General features: G+C 51.8%; 12 protein-coding genes and 2 non-coding genes across 14 annotated transcripts; 11 read left to right on the top strand and 3 right to left on the bottom strand.

Annotated features, from left to right (window-relative positions):
- Nucleotides 1–109: 109 nt before the first annotated feature.
- CC77DRAFT_993718 (ribonuclease H-like protein) lies at nt 110–1,688 on the top strand. The gene has a single exon (XM_018536421.1). It carries the CDS (start codon nt 341–343, stop codon nt 1,541–1,543), a length of 1,203 nt encoding a protein of 400 aa, XP_018383659.1. The 5' UTR covers nt 110–340; the 3' UTR covers nt 1,544–1,688.
- A 310-nt stretch (nt 1,689–1,998) lies between these two features.
- Nucleotides 1,999–2,089, top strand: CC77DRAFT_t66. The gene has a single exon. It is a non-coding gene; the product is annotated as a tRNA-Arg (tRNA).
- CC77DRAFT_218717 (hypothetical protein) lies at nt 2,032–2,341 on the top strand. The gene has a single exon (XM_018530706.1). The coding sequence runs from the start codon at nt 2,112–2,114 to the stop codon at nt 2,283–2,285; it is 174 nt and encodes a 57-aa protein (XP_018383660.1). The 5' UTR covers nt 2,032–2,111; the 3' UTR covers nt 2,286–2,341.
- Nucleotides 2,291–5,341, bottom strand: CC77DRAFT_967632 (mitochondrial aconitate hydratase-like protein). Its single transcript, XM_018535757.1, has 7 exons — nt 5,224–5,341; nt 4,709–5,096; nt 4,635–4,651; nt 4,190–4,570; nt 4,064–4,140; nt 3,499–4,011; nt 2,291–3,447 (listed from the first exon to the last, which is right to left on the bottom strand). Exons 1-7 carry the CDS (start codon nt 5,266–5,268, stop codon nt 2,397–2,399), a joined length of 2,472 nt encoding a protein of 823 aa, XP_018383661.1. The 5' UTR covers nt 5,269–5,341; the 3' UTR covers nt 2,291–2,396.
- Nucleotides 5,342–5,509: 168 nt separating this feature from the next.
- Nucleotides 5,510–7,094, bottom strand: CC77DRAFT_218551 (eukaryotic type KH-domain (KH-domain type I)). Its single transcript, XM_018530705.1, has 3 exons — nt 6,705–7,094; nt 6,448–6,656; nt 5,510–6,397 (listed from the first exon to the last, which is right to left on the bottom strand). The coding sequence occupies exons 1-3, from the start codon at nt 6,975–6,977 to the stop codon at nt 5,752–5,754; spliced, it is 1,128 nt and encodes a 375-aa protein (XP_018383662.1). The 5' UTR covers nt 6,978–7,094; the 3' UTR covers nt 5,510–5,751.
- CC77DRAFT_218532 (hypothetical protein) lies at nt 6,937–7,854 on the bottom strand. The gene has a single exon (XM_018530704.1). It carries the CDS (start codon nt 7,692–7,694, stop codon nt 7,212–7,214), a length of 483 nt encoding a protein of 160 aa, XP_018383663.1. The 5' UTR covers nt 7,695–7,854; the 3' UTR covers nt 6,937–7,211.
- Nucleotides 7,855–7,929: 75 nt separating this feature from the next.
- CC77DRAFT_993726 (acetolactate synthase small subunit mitochondrial precursor) lies at nt 7,930–9,193 on the top strand. Its single transcript, XM_018536422.1, has 2 exons — nt 7,930–8,863; nt 8,914–9,193. The coding sequence occupies exons 1-2, from the start codon at nt 7,987–7,989 to the stop codon at nt 9,012–9,014; spliced, it is 978 nt and encodes a 325-aa protein (XP_018383664.1). The 5' UTR covers nt 7,930–7,986; the 3' UTR covers nt 9,015–9,193.
- Nucleotides 9,194–9,274: 81 nt separating this feature from the next.
- On the top strand, nt 9,275–10,561 carry CC77DRAFT_1022453 (hypothetical protein). The gene is made up of 2 exons (XM_018525471.1): nt 9,275–9,790; nt 9,890–10,561. The coding sequence occupies exons 1-2, from the start codon at nt 9,543–9,545 to the stop codon at nt 10,287–10,289; spliced, it is 648 nt and encodes a 215-aa protein (XP_018383665.1). The 5' UTR covers nt 9,275–9,542; the 3' UTR covers nt 10,290–10,561.
- Nucleotides 10,562–12,434: 1,873 nt separating this feature from the next.
- On the top strand, nt 12,435–15,556 carry CC77DRAFT_1051991 (hypothetical protein; the record flags this gene model as incomplete). Its single annotated transcript, XM_018527686.1, has 5 exons — nt 12,435–12,453; nt 12,554–12,700; nt 12,769–13,081; nt 13,138–14,278; nt 14,325–15,556. 5 exons carry the CDS (start codon nt 12,435–12,437, stop codon nt 15,387–15,389), a joined length of 2,685 nt encoding a protein of 894 aa, XP_018383666.1. The 3' UTR covers nt 15,390–15,556.
- Nucleotides 15,557–16,757: 1,201 nt separating this feature from the next.
- Nucleotides 16,758–17,627, top strand: CC77DRAFT_218980 (hypothetical protein). The gene has a single exon (XM_018530707.1). It carries the CDS (start codon nt 16,893–16,895, stop codon nt 17,421–17,423), a length of 531 nt encoding a protein of 176 aa, XP_018383667.1. The 5' UTR covers nt 16,758–16,892; the 3' UTR covers nt 17,424–17,627.
- Nucleotides 17,628–17,899: 272 nt separating this feature from the next.
- On the top strand, nt 17,900–20,248 carry CC77DRAFT_940733 (DAO-domain-containing protein; the record flags this gene model as incomplete). Its single annotated transcript, XM_018534747.1, has 3 exons — nt 17,900–18,411; nt 18,461–18,720; nt 18,768–20,248. 3 exons carry the CDS (start codon nt 17,900–17,902, stop codon nt 20,246–20,248), a joined length of 2,253 nt encoding a protein of 750 aa, XP_018383668.1.
- Nucleotides 20,159–21,152, top strand: CC77DRAFT_1022457 (hypothetical protein). Its single transcript, XM_018525472.1, has one exon. The coding sequence runs from the start codon at nt 20,518–20,520 to the stop codon at nt 20,743–20,745; it is 228 nt and encodes a 75-aa protein (XP_018383669.1). The 5' UTR covers nt 20,159–20,517; the 3' UTR covers nt 20,746–21,152.
- CC77DRAFT_t67 lies at nt 20,731–20,830 on the top strand. Its single transcript has one exon. It is a non-coding gene; the product is annotated as a tRNA-Asp (tRNA).
- CC77DRAFT_218989 (hypothetical protein) lies at nt 20,957–22,007 on the top strand. The gene has a single exon (XM_018530708.1). The coding sequence runs from the start codon at nt 21,168–21,170 to the stop codon at nt 21,717–21,719; it is 552 nt and encodes a 183-aa protein (XP_018383670.1). The 5' UTR covers nt 20,957–21,167; the 3' UTR covers nt 21,720–22,007.
- Nucleotides 22,008–22,189: the final 182 nt, after the last annotated feature.

Genomic DNA, 22,189 nt, shown 5'->3' on the forward strand with positions numbered 1-22,189 from the left:
ACTTGTATTTGAACTTGAAGTTTGTAGTTTCAGTGACCGCGTCACGTGGATACGCTCCACGCTAAATCAAGACATGTCTACTGCGACTTTTTTCCCATCTTTCCACCTACGAACTTTCTCCGCCAACACATCCTCACACGATGAAGTCCAGGATATGATACTATGACTACATTTGTTCGGTCTTCGCTGCTCATCTTGCATATTTCTATCAACGCATCACGGTTTACGATGCCTAGTACGCTTTTCTCTGTCTCCGTACGCCTAAGTCAATGGAATACCTTTCTGGGGACCATCTGAATTGCTCAATCCCTGGAACGCCGACAAAAGGCTGTCAGTGCCAATGGCACCAAAATCCCGCGCTATAACGGCGAAAGCGCTGCAATCACTACTCGTACATATCGGCGCACCATCATCAGGAACAAAGGCAGTACTCCAAGAGCGTTTCCAACGCGTTATCGGAAAGCCTCGACTTCCTGACAGCCAATCACCATGGAGAACATTAGAGTCCGCAAGCAAGAAATTCCGCATCATGAGCATCGATATGGGAATCAAGAATCTGGCGTTCTGTGAGGCAGAAGTTTCCTATCCGTTCACGAATAGCCTAGATGCGGGAATGGAGATTCTTAGATGGGAGAAGATCAATCTTACTAAAGCCACACATGATGACATTCACGAACGATCAGAAGTTACAACTACAGAGCAAGATACGGCGAGTGCTGATGAAGAGTCAGACCCATACTCTGTGGATGCTTTGTCCAAGACAGCGTATGGATTGCTCAGGAACACCATTCTGACAGGGTCACCAGATATCATCTTGATAGAAAAGCAGAGGTGGAGATCTGGCGGTAGCAGTGCAGTGCAACAGTGGACTCTCCGCGTCAACACCTTAGAAGGCATGTTGTGGGCGGTACTGCAAACTATGAATGCAGAGCGGCTGAATGGGGGAGCTGAAGCATTGGGTACAGGAAATGTGTACGAGGTCTTCAGTGCAGATCCGAAACGTGTGGGACAATACTGGCTCACTCGGGCGACTAGGAACTCTCCGGAAATGGACGAGAAGACCGATAGATCCAGGGATGGTCTAGAAGCGGGAAGCGGAGAGGAAGGAGACAAGTCAGTTGCAAAAAAGAAGCCCAGTCGAACCAAGGCAGAGAAACAAGCCAAGATCGCTCTCCTTCGCTCATGGCTCACTTCAACACCTGCTTCCACAGCATCTGTAACACGCGATTCGATACCAAGCATAATGTTCAGCATAACGCCAGGCGCCGAAGCTACCCGTGAAGCGCTGTGCGGACCACTAGAGTCAAGAAAGCCTAAGAAAGCTAAAAGAGTCTCAACAGATACACTTCCCACACAAGGTCAACTCAAGAAGCTGGATGATATCACAGACTGTTTCTTACAAGCTGCTGCATGGGTTAGTTGGGAGTCAAACCGCCTACAGCTTCAGGAGGTGTGGAAGCGGAAGAAGGGTGACGATGAAACTAGGTTAGAACTGACGGATGAGGTCTTGTTAGAGATGGTTCAGAAGATTGGGGAGTCTTGATACCAGTTGCTTGACCTTCCCATCAACCGCGAGCTCATGGCGACTAGACTAAGCAGACTAGAATACCTATAATGCGTGCGAGCTCAGCTGATGATTCGCCGAGCACTAGGACATACTGTATCGTGGTGCTAGAAGCGTATAAAAGGATATGCGTAATGATTACCTTGAAGCTCAAGGAATTATACCGATGTTAGAACCATGAGTAGCGACGAAGTAAGCTTGGTCGTGCTAACATCGCACACACGTTGGTTTTGCTTCGGTACAACATGCCTGAATCGGACAAGGAGAACCATGTCTGCACACCCCACTTGGCGTGTGACGTGGCAGCCTTCGCATGGAAACTTCACTCAACCGAACTTGATGACCATCTACATGGTGCTTCTAAGCACAACACGAGTGGTATATAATCGATCAATTTTGAGAAATTTGCCAGAAGTCTCTATTTCCGCTTGACGGTCTCGGTGGCGCAATGGTAGCGCGTTGGACTTCTACTAACTGTATCCATGGTTAATCCAAAGGCTGCGGGTTCGAGCCCCGCCCGAGATGCTTTTTTGCCTTTTTTTGCGTCATGCTCTCAATGTGTTGTTGGTTGCATGCTTCTTGTGTAAGAAGCGATGGAGTGAGTGGACTGGTGAGGTTTGCTAGACATGAGTTTTTGCTTGGTGGGGAGGCATATAAGAACATTAAAGCTTCGCAGGAGCCCGTCATCTATCACACTTCGCAAGTCATTCATCAAGGATAGTACATCTGACTTGAAATAAAGGTTGTTGTTGCTAGGATTGTCTATGCGCCGTGACACCAATAGCGCCATTTACATGCTCACTTTTACACATCCAAACTTATTGCACACGACTCAGTCAGTTAGCTCGGCACTCCGAGTGACTTCCTCCTTCATCTCCCTACCCTTTCTGGCCAGAAGGTTCAGTGCGCTACCAGCAAGCACAAAGCCACACTGATCTTGCGACAGAGTGTGCTTGGTCTTGACAACCTTCTCGCTACCATCCTTCTTCTTGAGGACAAGCTCAACCTCGCCCTTACCACCGCTCTTCAGTACGTCCAACAATCCCCTTGTGGCGACTTCGTCGCAAGCTTCGAACGCATCGTAGTCGGCTTCGTTGGCGAAAGTCAGAGGGACGATACCCTGCTTCTTGAGGTTGGTCTCGTGGATACGGGCGAAGGATTTGGCGAGGATGACACGACCACCAAGGTACCGGGGTTGCAAGGCAGCATGTTCACGTGCAGAGCCTTCACCGTAGTTGTGCTCTGCTACGACGAGCCATTCGATGCCCTGATCGCGCCACCTCTTTGCTAGTTCTGGGATCCCTGATGTTTTGCCATCTAAGTCGTAGGCGACGTTGACTTCATCTGTCTGCGCGTTGACAGCGCCGATAAGTGTGTTCTCAGAGATGTTGGGCAGATGGCCCTTGTACTTGAGCCATGGTCCAGCAGCCGAAATGGTGTCTGTTGTGCATTGTCCCTTGACCTTGTACAGTACCTTTAGGCCTGTGAAGTCGGAGTCAGGGAATGCTGGGAACGGATCCAGGAGCGCCAGGCGGGTAGAGGTGGGTGAGACAATAACATCTACGCTAGGGTCTGGGACACCCGGTGTAGGCATGAAGTCAGGATTACCGTCTGCAAAACCGGCAGAGGGGAGGTCAGAGCCCTTTGGTGGCGTGAACTTGAAAGGCTTGCCGTCTGGCGTCGGTATAGAATCAGTCATTGGGTTGAAGGTCGTGGAGCCAGAGTACGACATAGCGGTGATGAGCTCAGGAGAAGCCAGAAAGTTCATTGTTGCTCGGTTGCCGTCATTACGACCGGGGAAGTTGCGGTTGTATGAGGTCAAGATAGCGTTGGATTCGCCGTTCTTTACGTCGTCGGTACGCTTCCATTGTCCAATGCAAGGACGTTAAGGTTGTTAGCACTGGAAGTCCATCGAGGTATATTGACAAACTTACCCGCAAGCGTTCGCCAGCACAGTACCTCCAGCTTCAGTGAACGTCTGGAGGGTTTCATCCCGTTCCAACGTTGCACGGATTTGTTCGCTGCCAGGGGTAATGAAGAAATCCGCCTTGGGCTTAAGGCCAGCTGCCAATGCCTGCTTCACGATCTCTTCTGATCGGGTCATGTCCTGGTAAGAGCTGTTCGTGCAGCTACCAATGAGACCAGCGCCGAAGGTTTGTGGCCACCCCTTCTCTTCCACTACTGACTTGAACTTCGAAAGAGGTGTTGATAGATCAGGAGTAAATGGTCCGTTGATGTGTGGTTCAAGTTCTGAGAGGTTAATCTCAATAACCTTGTCGTAAGCGGCTTCCGCATCGGGACGGAGGAGGTTCTGCTGCATTGGTGAATTGGCAATCTTTTGAGCAGCCTCAGCGATCGGTCCTCGATGTGTGGCTTGGAGATAGGGGATGTGTGCAGGAGAGAAGGGGAAGAGCGAGGTAGTTGCGCCGACTTCGGCACCCATGTTGCTATAATGTGTTAGAACTTATGATGCGCGTGGAGCTTATATACGAGCCTTACCAAATAGTCGCCATACCAGTGCAGCTCAAAGACTGCACACCAGGTCCGAAGTACTCAATGATGAAACCAGTGCCACCCTAAGCATACATTAGCCTGGAATATCTCGCTTTACTCAAAACCACATACCCGGACGGTCAGCTCGCCAGCTAACTTCAAGATTACGTCCTTCGGGGAAGCCCATCCGCTGAGTTCTCCAGTGAGCTTCACACCCAGAATTTTAGGTGCCTTGAGCTCCCATGGCGCATCCACTAGGGCGTCCACTGCGTCCGCACCACCGACACCGATTGTGATTGATCCCAAACCTCCAGCATTCGGGGAGTGGCTGTCTGTGCCCAAGATCATCAAGCCAGGGGCACTGTAGTTCTCCAGCACAGACTGATGGATGATACCAGCGCCTGGTGGCCAGAATTCAATTCCGTATTTCTTCGCTGCCGACTCGAGGAAATCGAAGACCTCCTTGTTACCCGCAATCGATTGTGGAAGGTCGGTGTCAGCACCTTTTTCTCCCTGTGAAGTCTGATCAGCGAGGTGCTCATGGTATATCTTGTACGGCCTCGAGGGTGCTACTGACTACTATCATGTGGTCGCCTTATATATTTGGTCAGTATGTGCCTAGACGATGTTTCATTCGCAAGGGCTACTCACAATGTATACTAGCAGGGACCGCCGTGCTCGGCAGCCCGCAGCTCATGAACTGCAACAAAGCCATCTGGGCACTGGCATCCTGCATAGCAACGCGGTCCGGCTTCAATTTCAAGTTTGCCTGACCTCTGATGTTCCTTCCACCATTTGTGTTGTTCATAAGCGACTCCTCCGGACTCTCAAGATGCGAGTAGAGAATCTTCTCGGCCAAAGTCAATTGTCGTGAAGATCCCAGTACGCGCCGTACTTCTTCAAGGCGAGAGAGCAACTTGGCGTAGGGTGGGGTGCGGGAGGCGAGGTCGACATTACGGGCAGTGGGCGGGTCGTGGCTCGTGGCTAGACATCTTCGCGCTTGGAAGGACGATTGGCGCAGAGAGGAGAGTAGGTGAGGCTTTGGAGTTCTGTCAGCGTTCTGTGCCACTTGTACGTCCAGTGAAGAAATGCGACGGCGATGACTACAAAAGTCGCATCGAGTTTCAAGGCTGCTTGAATTGCCAATTGCACACAAGAACACTCACTCTGCAGTTGGCTGCTTGGCCGGCGCGAAGTATATTCGACCGCATCCTGTAGTTTGTCTGTGGCGTGTACGAATCATCATTTTCAAATGCTCCGAGCGACGATTCCGAGCGACTTCGCTCCGAGGCATGGACACCAAGACTAGGTCAACGCACGCGAGCCGGGCATGGGGAACCAACGACCGACCCCTGCTACTTCGACCAATCAAGCCACACGTCAAAGTCATCACCAAAAGTACATGGTATGATACGAAGCTGAACCATTTTAAAGCTGTATACTAAAGCAATGGCATCGGTATCCTGCATAAAGTGCCAACTCCAAATCGGCAGACTATTACCGTGCCCAAGACGGTGCTCCGTGCGCGTATCAAACAATGACGAAACTAAACGCGCCGAAGCGATAGAGGAACTCTTGCAACCAAATCCACCACACTGTGAGTCAATACGCAAAGGCAAATCGAACTAGGTTGAATCAATCAAGTCAAGTTGAAAGGCTGTCGTAAGCGCGAGATCATAGTCGTTGCTCCACACTTACAAGCCAGGAGGTGGGGGGACCGCTCCGTAGTTGGAGGGCGATGCAGCTGGTGGAGGCGGCGGCGGAGCAGAGCCATAGCCAGAAGCAGGTTCTGAAGGTGGTGGCGGAGGTGGTGCAGCCGCGCCAGCACCGGGAGCTGGAGACTGTGTCTGTCCATAACCAGTCTGAGCACCAGTCTGGCCGTAGTACGCAGCGTACTGCTGTTGCTGAAGTGCGAGATACGCCGCATACCCACCATACGCAGCATAAGGGTCAGCCTCTGGGTTTTGCTGGTAGTAAGCAATCCATGCTTGTGCAGCATTCGCGTCAAAGGCTTGTTGGTTGGTATCAGCGGTCGGTGTAGCAGCAGCAGGGGACATGATAGTCTCTTGTGCGCCGTAACCGTTGTGACCTCCCTGACTGCCGTAGCCACCACCGCCGTAGCCACCGCCCCCGCCGCTTCCTCCACCATATCCGTAGCTCTGGCTGCGATCGCGGTCACCACGGTCACCGTATCCGGGTCGTCCGCCACCATAGCCATCTCGGTCGCCGTAACGGTTGGGTGGTGGGCGCTCCTTGTACGCGTGGTAATCCGATTTTACCTTCTCGAGGAGCTCTTCACAAAGCTGCTTCGCTTGAGCTACACCTTCAGGACGAGGTCCACTAAAATCTGTCAGCAGTGCGAACAAGGGAATTGGCACCAGTGTACGAACGCGATGTGGAGATACATGGGCTCGTCGCTCTCCTGGCCGCTGTTTGGTTCCATGAAACCAGAACCGCGACCCTTGATCTGGACCTTGCAGCTTGTCTCCTGCTGGATGAATTTGACGTTATCGCCACCGCGACCGACAACCTGTGCGCGCAAGTTAAAGCCGCTAATGGGCTCGAGACCTACAGAGATCTTCTCTTCGGGCCACTTGCGCTAGAAACAGTTAGCAACATGTTTGCTGAGTTGACAAGGATATCGTACTCGACCAAACTCATCGCGCTCAAAGTTCTCGGGCTCCCTACGACGGAAGCGACGTTCGTCTACCAGGTTAGGAAGGTCTTCTTTCATCATCTCCTCGATCATTTCTACAGCCTTGTCCAGGCCTTCTTTGGAGGTGCTAGTAATACGGAGGTACAGCGGCGGGTTCTGTTGCGAGATTAGCATAGCCCATGAATGTGTGACTTGCTCACGTACAGTAGCAGTTGCCATGTTCTTGTCAGGGTAGTATTCTCCGCGAGTGGTTACATCTTGCATGTATAAGCAGGTATTCTAAAGGGTTAATGATTGTAATCGGGATATGCGTACCGGCGCCAGTCTCGTCTTTGATCTAGATGGCACATGGAGGTTAGCATTTGATAGATGGGTGGGGCGCTAGAAGATCAAGTAAGCTCTGACTCTCATAGAGAGATGCGCAAACAGGGACCAACTTCAGCCCCGCAACACGGTCACCAGAGGCGTAGCGCTGCAGAGCATGAAGAAGGCATGATCCTAGACGATCAGTGGACAGCAAAAACAGTTATTTACCCTCTTTTGTGTAGCTCCTTTGGTCAGTGTATAGCGGTTACGGAGATCATTGATCTCAATGTCTTTGATGTAGTCACCATCCTGCTGGTACGTCTCGTTGTTTATGGCCGCTGCGGAGTTGGAGGCAGGCGACTTGGCGACTGGAGGAGTAGCGGCCTGGAGTCTGTCAGCGACGGCCGCATATGGATGGGTAGAGTGGACATACAGAGCGAATAGGTGGCACGTCGACATGCTGGATGCCCTTCTTCGCCTGAATCTGCGCGTTGATCCTGGCAGCCGCAGCCGCCGCCCTCGCAGCAGCGTCGTTCTTGAAGTTGGACGATGCAGGGCTGTCTGTGCCTTCACGGGCGACAGGGCTACGGGCGCGATGCGACTCGGACTCCCTTCGCGACGGCGACCTAGAGCGACGGTCTGTATCGAAGCGCGAGCGTGCAGGGCGCTCGCCATCGTCGCTGTCGAAGCGCGATCGGGGACGGCGTTCGTCAGACATGGTGCAGTTGCTCGTAGTGATGGTCGACGTCTTGGTTGCGGTTGAGGCTCGCAGTTGTTGGTGTTGGAGATGAATCTTAGGCTCTGGCAGGAGCGACTCGCTTATTAGCGTGCCGCGGCTGGCCCTGCCTGTTCGCACCTACTCCGACAATCGGCCGGGGATTCTATTTCACTTTCTGGGGCTGCCCTCCAACTTGGACATTGACACCAAGCAGCCTCAACCGCCTTCACCCGTGACCACCTGTTCGTCATGGCTTCTCGGCGGGCAATGCTGCCTCTGCGCAGTCTGCTCAACAGACAATGCGCCGGCTCCCTCCGCCAGCAACAAAGAGCATCCAGCTCCTCGTCCACCCAGGCCTTGGCCTACAAGGCCCTTCACCGTCGCATCGCACCTCTTCCCACCGAGGACCGCCCTCCTGCCTGGTCAGCGCCGGCTGCCGTCAGCAACATCCTCTACGAAACCCCGCTCCCCTCCCAAGCTCCCCCAAAGAGTCACATCCTCAACTGTCTGGTACAAAACGAGCCCGGTGTGCTCTCCCGTGTCTCCGGTATCTTGGCCGCCCGTGGCTTCAACATCGACAGTCTGGTTGTCTGCAACACCGAGGTGGATGACCTCTCCCGCATGACAATTGTGCTGCAAGGACAAGATGGTGTTGTGGAGCAAGCCCGCCGCCAGCTCGAGGACCTGGTCCCAGTGTGGGCTGTGCTGGACTACACCCAATCGCCCCTCGTTCAGCGCGAACTTCTCCTTGCAAAGGTCTCTATTCTCGGCCCTGAGTACTTCGAAGAGCTGCTTGCGCACCACCGAGAGATGGCCCAGGCGCCTGACATGGAGGAGTCATATGAACCAGACATGACAGATGAGGAGCGCAACGCAATGGCGCAGGAGGCTGCTCGCGAGTCTCTGAGGAAAGATTACCACCCGACAAACCTGCCGGTGAGCCAGGCGCTCCGACACAAGCACGAGCATCTGCGCGCCATCACCTTCATGACTCATCAGTTCGGTGGAAAGGTGCTCGATATCAGCACAAACAACTGCATCGTAGAGGTATCGGCAAAGCCCACCAGGATTGATTCCTTCATGAAGTTGATTGCTCCTTTCGGAATCTTGGAATCTGCAAGGACCGGTAAGCAGGATCGGATATCCCGGTATAGCCAAATCGCTAATCGAGTACAGGACTCATGGCCCTACCGCGTTCCCCGCTCCACAACAGTGCTGAGGTCGAGGAGATGGAGGCACAGGACGTTGTTGATAACAGCCTGCTCCCTCCAGGCTAAATATCTTGAGGCACGGGTGGTATCGAGTTTGTTCAGTGTCAACATATGCGGGCGTTTGATGTACGTGTATAGTATAGCGTTCAATGGAGGCGAAGCATGGCTCATTCGTTTGAGACCAATCACATTTCTCTTTGAAGTAGTTTGAGACGTACTATGAGTGATGTATCTACATGCATATGATATGCCCCAATTCCTACCCCACGAGCCCAGTCGCTGTGCGTGAGGTTGAAGCAAACCACGGCGTTTTGACAAGTACCGAAGGGCGAGCCGGTAAAGCCTCGTGGAAAGAAGCAGTTGTTGAGATGAGACTAGTAACGTCTATTCATGCCAGAGTATACATTGCCCAGCCGGGTCATACTTAGTCAAATATCGGACCGGCGCATTCTCCCATTCGGACCGACCCCATCAACCACTACAGTACTACCAAACCTACATGTACCTCCATCTGCATCACCACCCGAAAAAAATTGTTCGACAATCTACTTTCCAACGACAAACATCCATCATTGTTCTAGTGGCCTCCAGACCATGTCGCAAATCCCTATTCCCACCGGTCTTCAAGAGGACTCGTTAGAGCACACAATCGAAATTCTCGCCAAGCAATTCAACGACGATGCGTTTCAACGCTACATTCTTTTAGATGAACTACAAGGATCAGAAAAAACCGACATAGGAGTTGAGTTGAATCAAGAGGTTTTTGGATTTGTAGTACCGGATTTCCTCAAGGGCGGAGCAAGGATGATCACAATTCCTGGAAGTGGTGTGGCTAGTGTGTGGTGAGTAAACCTATTTGACCATGAAATGTCACATATTTAAGAGATTGGATATTGAAAAGTCTTCTTATCTCGCGTCTAAGTCCACTGATACCGGTTCAGGCAACTAGAAGAAATCACAGAAACATACACCCCGGAGCCGCACAACCCACCCGCTGTGACCGAACTTAACTCACTGGCCCACCACGCAAGGCAGCGCGCTCTACCACCTCAAGCAACTCACGTGCTACATCTAGTCCTGGTAGCAAATGACCGCAGTCATCCTTCCGCTACCACGCCAGCCAAAGTGAGTGATCTCATTCGTCCGGTACTTGACATGGCAAAGGAAAAAGGTTGGCCAGTGGTCTTGGAGTCGACATCACCCAGGAGTAGGGACGTGTATGCGCATTTGGGATTTCAGATTCTGGAGGAGATCACAGTGGGAAAGGGAAAGGTTGATGGGGAGGGAAGAGGGAAGGATGGCGGTGAGGGAGTTTTGCTGTGGGCTATGATGAAGTGTTAAGGGGTGATGTATGTACCTGAAACTCTCCTCGGTATGTGCAGCACTGATATTGCACGTTTACTACGCTCCGCTTGTAGATCGATCGGGTGGCTATGGAGTTACTGTGGTATCAGGGGGTCTTGCTAAGTGCAAGGACCCGTAGGAATCGTATCGAGGTATAAGCTGTTGTATCAGCATTAGTGATACGCTTGGGAGATACCTCGACCGTTTCTCCACTTACACAAATCAACCGTAGAGCGATTGATAAGTCCTCCATATGAAGCAGGCAAGCAAGCAAGCGACGCGTCTGCCCCACAAACCTCAATCTTGAGTCAAAATCAGAAAGCGCATCAACTTACCACCGGCAGTATGACATCCAAGCTTGCCACAGTTTTCCGGACTTACATGCTACGTTCAGGTGTCGAAAACCACCCCAATCACCCACGTGGGCAGCATACGCACAGCGAGTGGCAGAAAGCCTTCCTGGTGTTCCAGACGTCTGGGCCTGGAGGCTGCAAGCGCCATGTCATAGGATCGTCCTAGTGATTCCTACATATGCAAGACCCTTGTTCGTTATAGCGGGACCGATATAGGCAGGTGAGCACACGACCTCTCACTATGCCACCATGCAGGGCTGGTATCATAGGAGACGCGCAGGCACGCATACAGACATTAAGACAAGCAACGCCAACGTGGCTTCCAAGTGCCGTAACCCGTGGAACTCGGCTATGCATATTGATCCTTTGGTAAAGTAAGACAGCTTATCGGAGGTGTCCGATTGAAAGCGTACATCATACATCGTACATCGTACATGCGTCCGATTTAACATGCACTACATCCGTCTCTTCGTTACGAGTGATGTGAAAAGGTGCAGTTAGTGATAAAACATTAGCGGCTACCTTCATCATACATCCCGCATCCATCATGTTTGACTCACTGGTGTCTGTCTTTTAGCAAGTCCAGAGTCGTGTGGCTCCACGGAGTCACTCAATTCGAACAGCGCTACCGCGGCTCCACGGGCTTGCGGGCCATGGTGAAGGTCCACTTTGGCAATGGGTCGAAGTCCCTGCGACGGGTGGCCGGCGGCCGCAGTTGCTATCATGTAGAGAACAAGTACAAAGGTTCTCGCTGTTGTTTCTCGACTATCAAGTTAGGTAGGGTCGGCATTTCGGTGTTACTATGCCGAGGAGATCGGTTAACACAAAATATTTCTTCTCTGCATCCTGTGGCAGTGTTCATATGTGACACGCATTATAACCTTGTCTTCGGGTGGCATGTTGTCCCACAACCCGCCCCACGCAGGTGGGGATGCTTTATGTCGATGCAAGCTTTTCGTCTCCAATTTTACTCCAGATACCCTTCTCCACCAATCGGTATAGATCAATGACATTCTGACATCCCTCCTTCTGGTAACACTTCCTGCTGTTTGAGGATCTAGACTGACCGCATCTGGAAGCCACACTTGAGGCTTTGCTTTGGGACATGGAGCGCTGTTACGATCGCGCCACGACTGCCGATTGCCGCCTTGGACTTGAGATCATAATGCTTCTCCGCCACAGTGCAAACGTGTCTTGGCCAATGCCGGGTCGTTATCTGACGTACGGGAAATTCACATGCTTCCTAAGGTGGAGACATGAGACAATGAGCGTGTCCGGCTGCTAGCTGTAGTCGATCATACTCGTTGTCGATGTTGTGCTTTAGGCGTCCAAGCGAGAGAAAAAAATATCCCAGAATACCGAGGCTCGTTGTCCACGAAGCACATAGTTCCCTCTTCGTCATACGATAGCCGGTGTCTGAATGTTTAGTGGGCCATCTGGGATTCATGGCGGATATGGGTTGTGGGTAACGGTAACGATGATCCCTGCGCACGAACCTCCTGAATAGGATGACGCCGATGCAGGTTCCTTGGTAGCGTGAATCGCAGCCAGTTCTCTGCTATCGAACTCACAATCGGGCAGGAGTACTTACCTGGGTACATCCTTCCACCAGCGCCATGTCGCTCGGCCTCTTTCTCATCACTTTTTGGTATTGTTCTTGTATCTAAGTTCCCATATATCCCGGTTAGCAGCGCATCATCAGCCCAAGATCTTGGCACAACTGCGGCGCTATTATTACCCAGGTATCTTGATCCAATTGAGGGAAACGGTAAGCAGTCCGTCTGGCGCAATGTGCCGGCAATTCAACGGTGCAACGGTGCAATCGTTTTGCTATGCGAACGTGCGGTCGAAGGCCCATATATTGCACGGCCACGCTATCGTGAAGGCTTCTTATCTGACAGTGAATAGACCCACTCGCTCGCTTCCAAGGTTCCTGTGACGCAACCCAACAACGCGCTCCGCCCGATCCTCGCTCAACCGCTTTCACTGCTCAACCTGTTGGCATGAAGTACGGCGACACATTGAGACAGCGGTCCATACCAGAATGGGGCCATTGTGAGTACTACGGCTATGTCCTACTACGCGACGCGGAGCGCTCTCCGCTAACACATGTGCGCTTACAGACAACATCGACTACGACTACCTTAAAGACCTCATCAAACACCAGACGACGCCGGGCACGAACAAGGCTGTATCCATCCCAGGCCAGGGCGAGAGCACCGAGCGCGCATTCGGCGACACCTTCTTCAATGTCCTGTCGCAACAACATGATCGCATCAACCTCTTTGTGCGGAGCAAGAGCGGCGAGATTGAGCGGAGACTGGAGCACATTAGCAAGACCCTAGACCAGCTGCGCGCACGACGCGACCCGGCGAGCGGGCGTCTTCCTGCGCGGACTGTGGAGAGATATGCGAAGATCGATGCAGATGTCGCGAGGTACGCGGGTAGCATCGGAACACGCGACGGAACAAGTCTCGCTAACACAACTGCAGAACCGGAGAGGAGATCAGGTCGCTCTCCCGATTCCAAGTGACCCAGCGAACGGGCTTTATCAAGATACTCAAGAAATACAAGCGCTGGACAAAGGACAGGGAGCTCAGTCATGTCTTTAAGCAGGAAATTAGCGGTCGGCCGGATAGTTTGTTCCAGCTCGATTTGGGCTATCTCTTGGATCAATACATCGATGTGCTCGACGCACTCCGCTCCGCTTTTGATGCGGATGGTGCCTCTACGTCCAATGCCGAGAACGCCAACGGTCAATCCTCAGCTGCTCGCATATCCAGAATTCTTGAAAAGGGCGACGACCTAGACTTTGACCTGGCACTGAACACGGTACCATTGGGCTCCAAGGGCAATAAAGCAACGTATTGGATACATCCGGACCATATCGTTGAGGCACAAGTCTTGCTACTCCAGCATACGCGTCTGTACATCAGCAAAACCAGGCGAAACGCATCTGTTAGGGGAACGCCTATCCGCCGTCATTCCTCCACAGCCAATCTTGACCCGTACTTCGGCAACGAAGATACGACAGGTCTCGTTGTCTTAGATCACGCAGAAGCTTTCGCGTTTAAACAAAACGCAAGTACAATTGGAGCGACGGAAGAACTACAGGGGAGTATCGGGATCAAGGCGGCTGGTCAGGTGCGGTGTTGCGCCACTGGTGAAGCGGCGGTCGTTGTATGCACAACAGAGACAAGTTCACAAGGTCAATCGCCGGGCGCTGTCAAGACAGCAAAGATGGACCGCAGACGCCTGTCAAACTTCCTGGATAAATCCGCGAATGAGGGTAGCACGAAGCATACTGGAAACTCGAATGGATCAGTCGATGATGATACCTCGGCGGTCCGACAATGGCTTGCTGAGCACCAGTCTACTAGGCCCATCGCTGGTGTGGTCTCCAAACGCACACGATTCACGGGGCTGCACAACAACTCAACGGGAGGTATATGGGCGACGCTAGACAAAGATGTTTACATGAAAGACTCGTTGTACAAAGACCTGGCAGACGATGATTGGACTTCAACTGCTCGAGCAGAATCAGCAAAGAGGTTTCCTCACGCTATTCTCGAGATCCGCCGTGAAGGCAACCAAGCAATGGCACTTATCCAGACCCTTGATCGGAGCCATTTGGTACGTGCTTCCAAATTGTACACGATCGATAAATTAACAATGGCAGGTTGAACGTGTTCGAGGCTTCTCGTTAGAAGCACACGCTGTGTGGACTTGTTGCCAGCCCAGCGCCATGTCCGCTCCTTTCTGGATCTCCCTCCTCGAGAAAGACATTCGAAAACTTCCAGAGCCGGTGAAGAAGCGGAGCCGCAGGGCGCGAGACAGTATGACTGGCTCCCAAGTTCAATTATCGCCTCCAGCAACCTCGACATCCAACACATCGTATGACGGTCAATCCAGCCCACTTGCCTCCCGTTACGAGGAGTCTTCTGCAACATCGGTACATGAATTTGTCGACCCACCACCACTACAGGCCTTCAGGAAGAAGAGTCGAAGACCGTTTTCTGAATACCCTCCACCCATGAACCGGGACGAACCTGAACCGGAAGTGCAGCAGAGGTATTGGAACGAATACGACCATCCGGAGGATGAAGAGACTGGTTACTACATCTATGTGGATCCTGACGCGCCTATCAAATACCCTGGTCAAGACTTCGTCGAAGCGTTGGCAAAGAAGACAAAGAAGTTGTTCGGTATAAACGACAAAGCTGATCAGGCATCGCTTTCCACTGCCGAGGACTCGGATGATGACGACACGGTCGACTCCTCGCCCATAATACACGCCGCAAACTATGGAACAATAGACTCTCGTGGCCAAGCAGCGAGCCAAAACGGCTACTTCAGCACACTCTTTCGTTCCCTCCGCGATCCCCGACATGATGCCGACCTGCTCCACGAGCGTCGCGCATTGCTTGGTCAGGTAGAGACTCATCAACACAAGATTGAAATGACCAAGCTGCGCTTCTACTCTACTGCACTGGGCGCGGCTGTTGTCATAGACCTCATCTTGGGTCTCATGACAATGACAAGCCGGAAGAAGGAACGAGGTGTTGTCGACGCTGCTGTCTTGCTAGGTACTATCTGTACGCTGATGCTCTGCGTTGTAGCAGTTATCAGTATGCGGACACGCCAAGACCGTTTGGGCTTGGTTCACCAGGGAGCAGTCCTGAGTATCTCTGGTGCGGTTGTGGCGTTGGACGTATTGTTGCTTTTGTGGGTGTTGAGGATATAGGGAATGGCATTTGCATATGCGTTGTTGCATTTGGGTAGCTAGGTGTCCAGGTGTTTGGGATGAGGCAGTGAATATGTGCCATAATGCTACTGGTGACCAAGCTCACATGACAGCGACGTAGGTCTTCAATGTGTTACACGCAGAATTAAATATACCCTAAGTTGTACAATATTGTTCAGCTCATTCTGCGTCAGCGTAGAAACTTGTGAATATCTTCATGATAGCACTTGGCGTTTGGATACAGCTCATCAAACACAAGCTTCACGCACCTTTCGAGAGAATGAATAGATAGATGCTTCGCATGTTTGTCCATGGAATTCAGCTATACCTCAACATAAGGAACAAGTAGACGCATAAGAGCACATTATGAATATGAGGCTCATTACGTCAAAGCTTACCCTGAAGGTGCTTGTAATGCGTTACTTGTAGCGTGCAATGGTGTAGTTTAAGTTGGGTGCTGAGCTCACTTCGGAAGGACAGGCTTCCGATGCAGCAGGAGCAAGGTATGATGTCCGTTCTACTTTCTTGCCAATCGCAACGGCGGTATCGGAGAGCTTCTCGTGATGTTGATCCTTCTACTACAAGCAACGAGTGCCCCTGTGTGACCTCCTCTGTACTCTATCGTAGTCGTCGTTAGGAGATCCTCTCATCGCTGGTAGATTCGTGTTCATTATCGCTGGCAGATTCTTAATGGCCTGGGTCGGAAGCAGCGCATTCTTCCACGGTTGTGTATTCACAACCTTGGAATTATCCGAACTTGTAAGTAGCGAGTGAAAGCTAGCTTGACGCAACTTGCCTATAGCTGTACGAGCAAGAATACTTCGACATGTGAGCTAGGTCTTCTTATGATTGCTAGATCTCTGGATCTTCCATGTTATGGCTGAGCAGCCGATCCGGTGGGTCTATGAATACCTAAGGAGCATCCCAGTGTGATATGAGCTAGCCCCAAAGGGGTAACTACCATCGTCCTGCGCGCCGATCGTGGTGACTGTTTTTGCGGCGCCTTTGTATGTTCACTACGCTCAAAGTTGACTGCGTTTGTTACAGATATGCTTGGATTTATGCACAAAGCTGTTTTCTGTGGTATCCATTTACTTGGGTAGGTAGCTAACAGTCGTTCAGCCTACCTCCGTTTGCGTTGGTGGCCAACTGTCCCTTAGAAACCACACCGAACTCGGCCAAATAGCCCAATTATGGCTCACCGGAACGATGCCGAGATTGATCCCTGACATTCAAACACAATATACGCACCGGCGTCCAGAACGCCCAGCTGCCGAGCATTTGGGCAGCCACGAATCTGCAGAGAGAAACAATACTTACGATCCCCTTTCATGACATTTGCGACCGCTATGAGAAGCCGTTTCATCAACAAAGTTATATAAGACTTGCTGGATTTAGATGTTGCTCCAGGTAAGCATGATGCTGTCAATTGCTCCTTTGACCACTGTTTCTATGTCACAACCACGTCGTGTATGGTAAAGCGATCCGCGCGGTATTACAAACATGACTCGCCAACTCTCCAAGGCATACTGTCGCATCGACCATACTTTGCGCATGACTGTCTGGGAGACTAGAATTTTGAAACTGTCCTTGAGTAACAGTCTCGCACCAAACCGACATGGGTCACATACGGTCCTTATCGAGAAATATAGAAATGTTGAGAACGTAGTCAACGCGGACCCTTTCTCCACGTGTTTACAGGCGACGTCGACAACATTAAACACCTTGCATATCCGGCCATGCAACCATTCTTTGGATATACTGTCATGTGCGGCAAGGGATAAGGCGACCAGGAGGAGATCGTCGCATCAATACTCAACAAGAATCAATACCATGGACACATACAGTATCAGCTGCAAGCTTGACTCCACATGGCATGAGATCATCATGAGGCTCTGCTGCCCCACTTGCGTGGGTCTTCTTGGCATTGCACTCCATGGGCAGTGGCTATCTCCGCCAAATCGTGATGGGGGCCGGAAGAGAGGTTCCGCGCTAGTTGTCATTTCACAACTCTGCCACCGTTCGGTTTCTTGAGTTTGCTCGAGATTTGGAAGCTGCGCGGCCGCGAAGAGAATTGTCAGCCACGTGCGGCTTCCAGACGTATCTACACGACCCCGCTGCTTCATCTCGGCGCCTTTGACGGCAGAGACGGATCCTATCCGGGCGATTGCAAGCCGACCCTGTACAAGTGGAGTCGCGTCACGTCGCTCCACCATTTTCGTCATCCTGCCCTACAAAGTTTTAGCTGTTCTTAACAACTAGGTCGCCATCGGAAAAACTCCTACTCCCTTGAATGCCATGTTCCCCATGCCATTGTAACCCTTTTTCGAGGTGAGTAATCCCCATCCGCATCCCTCAATTCCCCAGCTCCGTTGCGCGGCCGCGCCTGACGTTCACAGGCTCGAGCCTCAGCAGATCTTTGTAGCACTTTTATCGACCCTTTGTACATTATACGAACACCGCCTGGAGCGACTGCATCTCCAGAGACTTATACCCATCCATAACTCATCATGGCTGCCCGACGAGGAAGCCGCTTCATCAAGCCGCTGCTCTATACAGCTGGTGTTGGAGCAGTCGGTACCGCCGCCCTATACACTACCCTACGACCTCGCGATATCCCTGGCTCAGAAGCCGCCGCAGTCCCACCACCTACATATGGCGAGGGAGGTGTCTTCCGACCGCCACAGTTCCCCTCTGCCAAGAGCCGCGAAGAGCAGATTGCACAATTGAAGCGCAGCGCTGGCGTCGTCTCGCAGGTCGCAGAGAAGGCAAAGAAGTGGCTGGGCGGCGGCTCTACACCAACTCCAGCTGAAAAGGCGGAAGAAGAGCCATACGACTTGTTGGTCATTGGTGGTGGCGCGACCGGAGCCGGTATTGCGCTCGACGCTGTTACAAGAGGTCTCAAGGTTGCGCTCGTTGAGCGCGACGACTTCAGCAGTGGTACCAGCAGTAAGAGCACAAAGCTGGTACACGGCGGTGTACGATACCTAGAAAAGGCTGTCTGGAACCTGGACTACAACCAGTGAGTAGCTCAAGAAAGTTATTCCTGCAATATCTAACCTGAAGCTTAGATACGCTCTCGTCGTCGAAGCTCTTCGCGAGCGTCGTTACTTCTTAGATACCGCTCCTCACCTGTCACAATGGCTGCCAATTATGATTCCTATCCAGAAGTGGTGGCAAGCGCCTTACTTCTGGGCTGGTACCAAGTTCTACGATTTCCTTGCCGGTTCAGAGAACATTGAGAGCTCATATTACATGACCAAGAGCAAGGCTCTGGACGCATTCCCCATGTTGAAGAAGGAAGGCCTTGTTGGCGCCCTGGTCTACTACGGTAAGCTTAGCAGTCACTTGATCTGTTGCAGCAACTGACTCCATCAGATGGTGCGCACAACGACTCTCGCATGAACGTTTCCATCGCAATGACTGCTGCACTATACGGCGCAACTGTCGTCAACCATCTCGAGGTCACCAGCCTCGAGAAGGATGCTAACGGTCGTCTGTGCGGAGCAAAGGCCAAGGATTGCATCGCTGAGCGCGATGGCAAGAAGGCTGAAGAGTTCTCGATCAAGGCCAAGGGTATCATCAATGCTACCGGTCCCTTCACCGACTCCATCCGCAAAATGGACGACCAAGAGGTGCCTGAAATTGTCGCTCCTAGCTCTGGTGTTCACGTCATCCTTCCTGGCTACTACAGCCCTGCAAACATGGGTCTCATCGATCCCAACACTTCTGACGGTCGTGTCATCTTCTTCCTGCCATGGCAGGGCAACACCATTGCGGGTACAACAGACACCGCTTGTGACATCAAGAGGGATCCCGTTGCTGGCGAGGAAGAGATTGACTGGATTCTCAAGGAGGTTAAGCGTTACCTTCAGCCAGAAATCAATGTTCGCCGAGGCGATGTGCTTGCTGCTTGGTCCGGTATCCGTCCTCTTGTCCGTGACCCCAACGCGAGTGCGACCGAGGGTCTTGTCCGCAACCACTTGGTCACTACCTCTCCTTCCGGTCTGATGACTTGCTCAGGTGGCAAGTGGACTACCTACCGCCAGATGGCCGAAGAGACTGTCGACGAGGCAATCAAGGAGTACAGCTTAAAGACTCAGCCGCTCGTGAACCCCACTCTCGTTAGCGGAACTGAGGTCAAGGATGAAGCTCCTCTCGACGGCACCTGCCAAACCCACCGTGTCCGACTTGTCGGTGCACACGGCTTCTCCAAGACTCTCTTCATCAACCTCATCCAGCACTACGGCATCGAGACTGACGTAGCCAAATACCTTTGCCAGGCGTACGGTGACCGTGCGTGGACTGTCGCAGCTCTTGCATCGCCCACTGAGCAGCGCTTCCCTGTCCGCGGCATTAAGATGGCTGAGCTCTACCCATACATCGACGGTGAGGTCCGCTACTGCGTCCGCCACGAATATGCTCAAACTGCTACGGACGTAATTGCGCGCCGCATGCGTCTCGCCTTCTTGAACGCCCAGGCCGCTCTCGAAGCTCTTCCCAAGGTCATTGACATCATGGGCGAGGAGCTAAAGTGGGACAACAAGCGTAAGGAGGTCGAGTGGAAGAATTCTATCACTTACCTCGGCTCCATGGGCCTGCCCAAGAACAAGCTCTCGCTCACCCGCAAGGATGTAGAGAGCGGCCACGTGGGCAAGTACACAGATGAGGACTACCACCTCTACGCTCGTCATGGTATGTCAACCTCCGATGAGGAAGCTTGTGCAAACCTCTTTGCATTTGGGATTAGGCTAAATGAATTGTTTGCAGATAAACCCGATGAGCTCCTGCAGTCGGACAGCAAGTTCCCAAGCGGCCACAACCCCGTCGTGGGCCGTGAATCCAAGGTCAACAAATAAGCGTGTAGACACGCGCCTACAGCTATAGTGTAATTGAAGGACCTGTCATATCCGATTCGTACACACCACTCGTATATTGTACCATCCTAATCGGCGCGCGGCGTATACGAGTCGACTCGACTCGACTTGCATCATGTTGGCGCTCGATACCATCCGCATGACTGGCGTCCTTTTCTCCATCGCGATCTGTATATAATCGTCTACAATTAGCGTTGCCCGAAAGAATAGAGTAAGCTCCATTCAGCTCTTAAGATGCTATGTTTTTATCGATGCATCTTCTTTTTGCCGAGGCATGCTGCTCTCACCGCTCGCTAGTTTCTTCAGTCTCCACACATATCCACATCCCCGCCACATCAACTGTATTTTTCGTTCCAGAGCAGTGGATACAACCCATCAGCCATGGCTGGGCTGTGTATCAGTTCAAGTCTATATTTGTTCTATTTTACAACCTTGCCATCGACCACATCTGCGATATCAACTCTTCTTCAGTAGTATAGTGGTCAGTATTTCCGCTTGTCATCCAAGTCTTCTAGGCTGCTTGACAATCCGCGGGAGACCGGGGTTCAATTCCCCGCTGGAGAGTACTACTATCGCGCTTCTTTTTTGCCGTTGCTGTGCAGGATGGGGGGTTTTTTTGGACGTGGTCGCTTTTTTTGCGTACCCAACACGTATGTATTACCGCGCCATCAGGCTTGTCCACAAATGTCTCCTGATATGTGACTGGCACTCTTATACTGCTGTCGCCTATTTTTCTGCTGCCAGTGGTGGAGGGAAGGAAATTGTTGTCTAAGACAAACGACTATACAGTCAAACTTCAAGACAAAGGAAGATCTAAGGGATATAAGGACTACTTCACGCGTAGATAGGATACTACAACTGTTACCTCAATACACTTCAGTTAGTCACACTTACAACAGAAATGGTCCGCGGAGATGCTGCTGAGGTTTCGCTCCTCAATCTTCCCTGGAGGACATGGGGCCGATATCGCGCACGGCATGAAAGATATGCATACATGAAATCGAGTCGGGAAATGATCTACTATCAGCTGCTCAGCTCTTGGTTCTCTTACTTCATTTGGTCTCTTCTGGCATTCCCTGGGTTTGCTACACGAGCAAAGGCTTTCACCCCTTCTGACTTTCCGATATGGCGTCATCTCCTTGGGTGCCTTCCTATACGACGTCAGCGCGACTGCGAGTTCGGTATGCACTCTATTGGTAAGGCGAAAGTGTTGGAAACTTGCAAGTTGAAATTCCGCGTTTTCCGTTGTGGCACATGGTTCCCCATGGATACCCTAGCGAAGCCAGAGTGTGTTCTACTCAATCGCTGCATGAGTGCTGTGGATGGTCTGTCATGCTCTGGACCGCCCAGTATACTCCAAATTGTCAAGTGGGCTGCCTATGACGATGAACTTGCATACCGGGCAATTAACATGCTCCATCAAGGAAGGCCTCGTTGGAAAATCCAAGGTTGACGTATTTGCAGTGCCACGCCACAACTCTGTAGCCCATGCTACGCTCTTACGTCGCCTCAAGCCGGCTCTTGATGGTGTTAACCTATCCAACTGTTCAGCACAACTTGATCCCTTCTCCGTCCGATTCTCTGCAGCGTGGGGGCAAGTTTCGCGAACAATAAGAACTTGCCTCGGCAGGCTGGAGGTCCTAGAGATGGTGTCAGTCAAGACTGAGGGGACAAAACTAGATCGAGATGAAATTTCATCAACCTGTTCGGAAAGACTTGGTATTTTTGGTCTCGGAGATGAAGTTGACACCGTTGCTCCATAGCGGGTTGCAAGGCCGTGAGTTGAGTGATCTCGCTATTTGAGAATCATAGAGCAACCAAGCAGAAATTCCAATTAAGGAGTCTCCTGGCGTCGCTCTCAGTGCTATGCAGTTCTACCATGTGTCTGTAAGCTGGACCACTATTCAATCGTCAAACCTGGGT

Source organism: Alternaria alternata (assembly GCF_001642055.1).
Source record: "Alternaria alternata strain SRC1lrK2f unplaced genomic scaffold CC77scaffold_16, whole genome shotgun sequence".
Classification (NCBI taxonomy): domain Eukaryota; kingdom Fungi; phylum Ascomycota; class Dothideomycetes; order Pleosporales; family Pleosporaceae; genus Alternaria; species Alternaria alternata.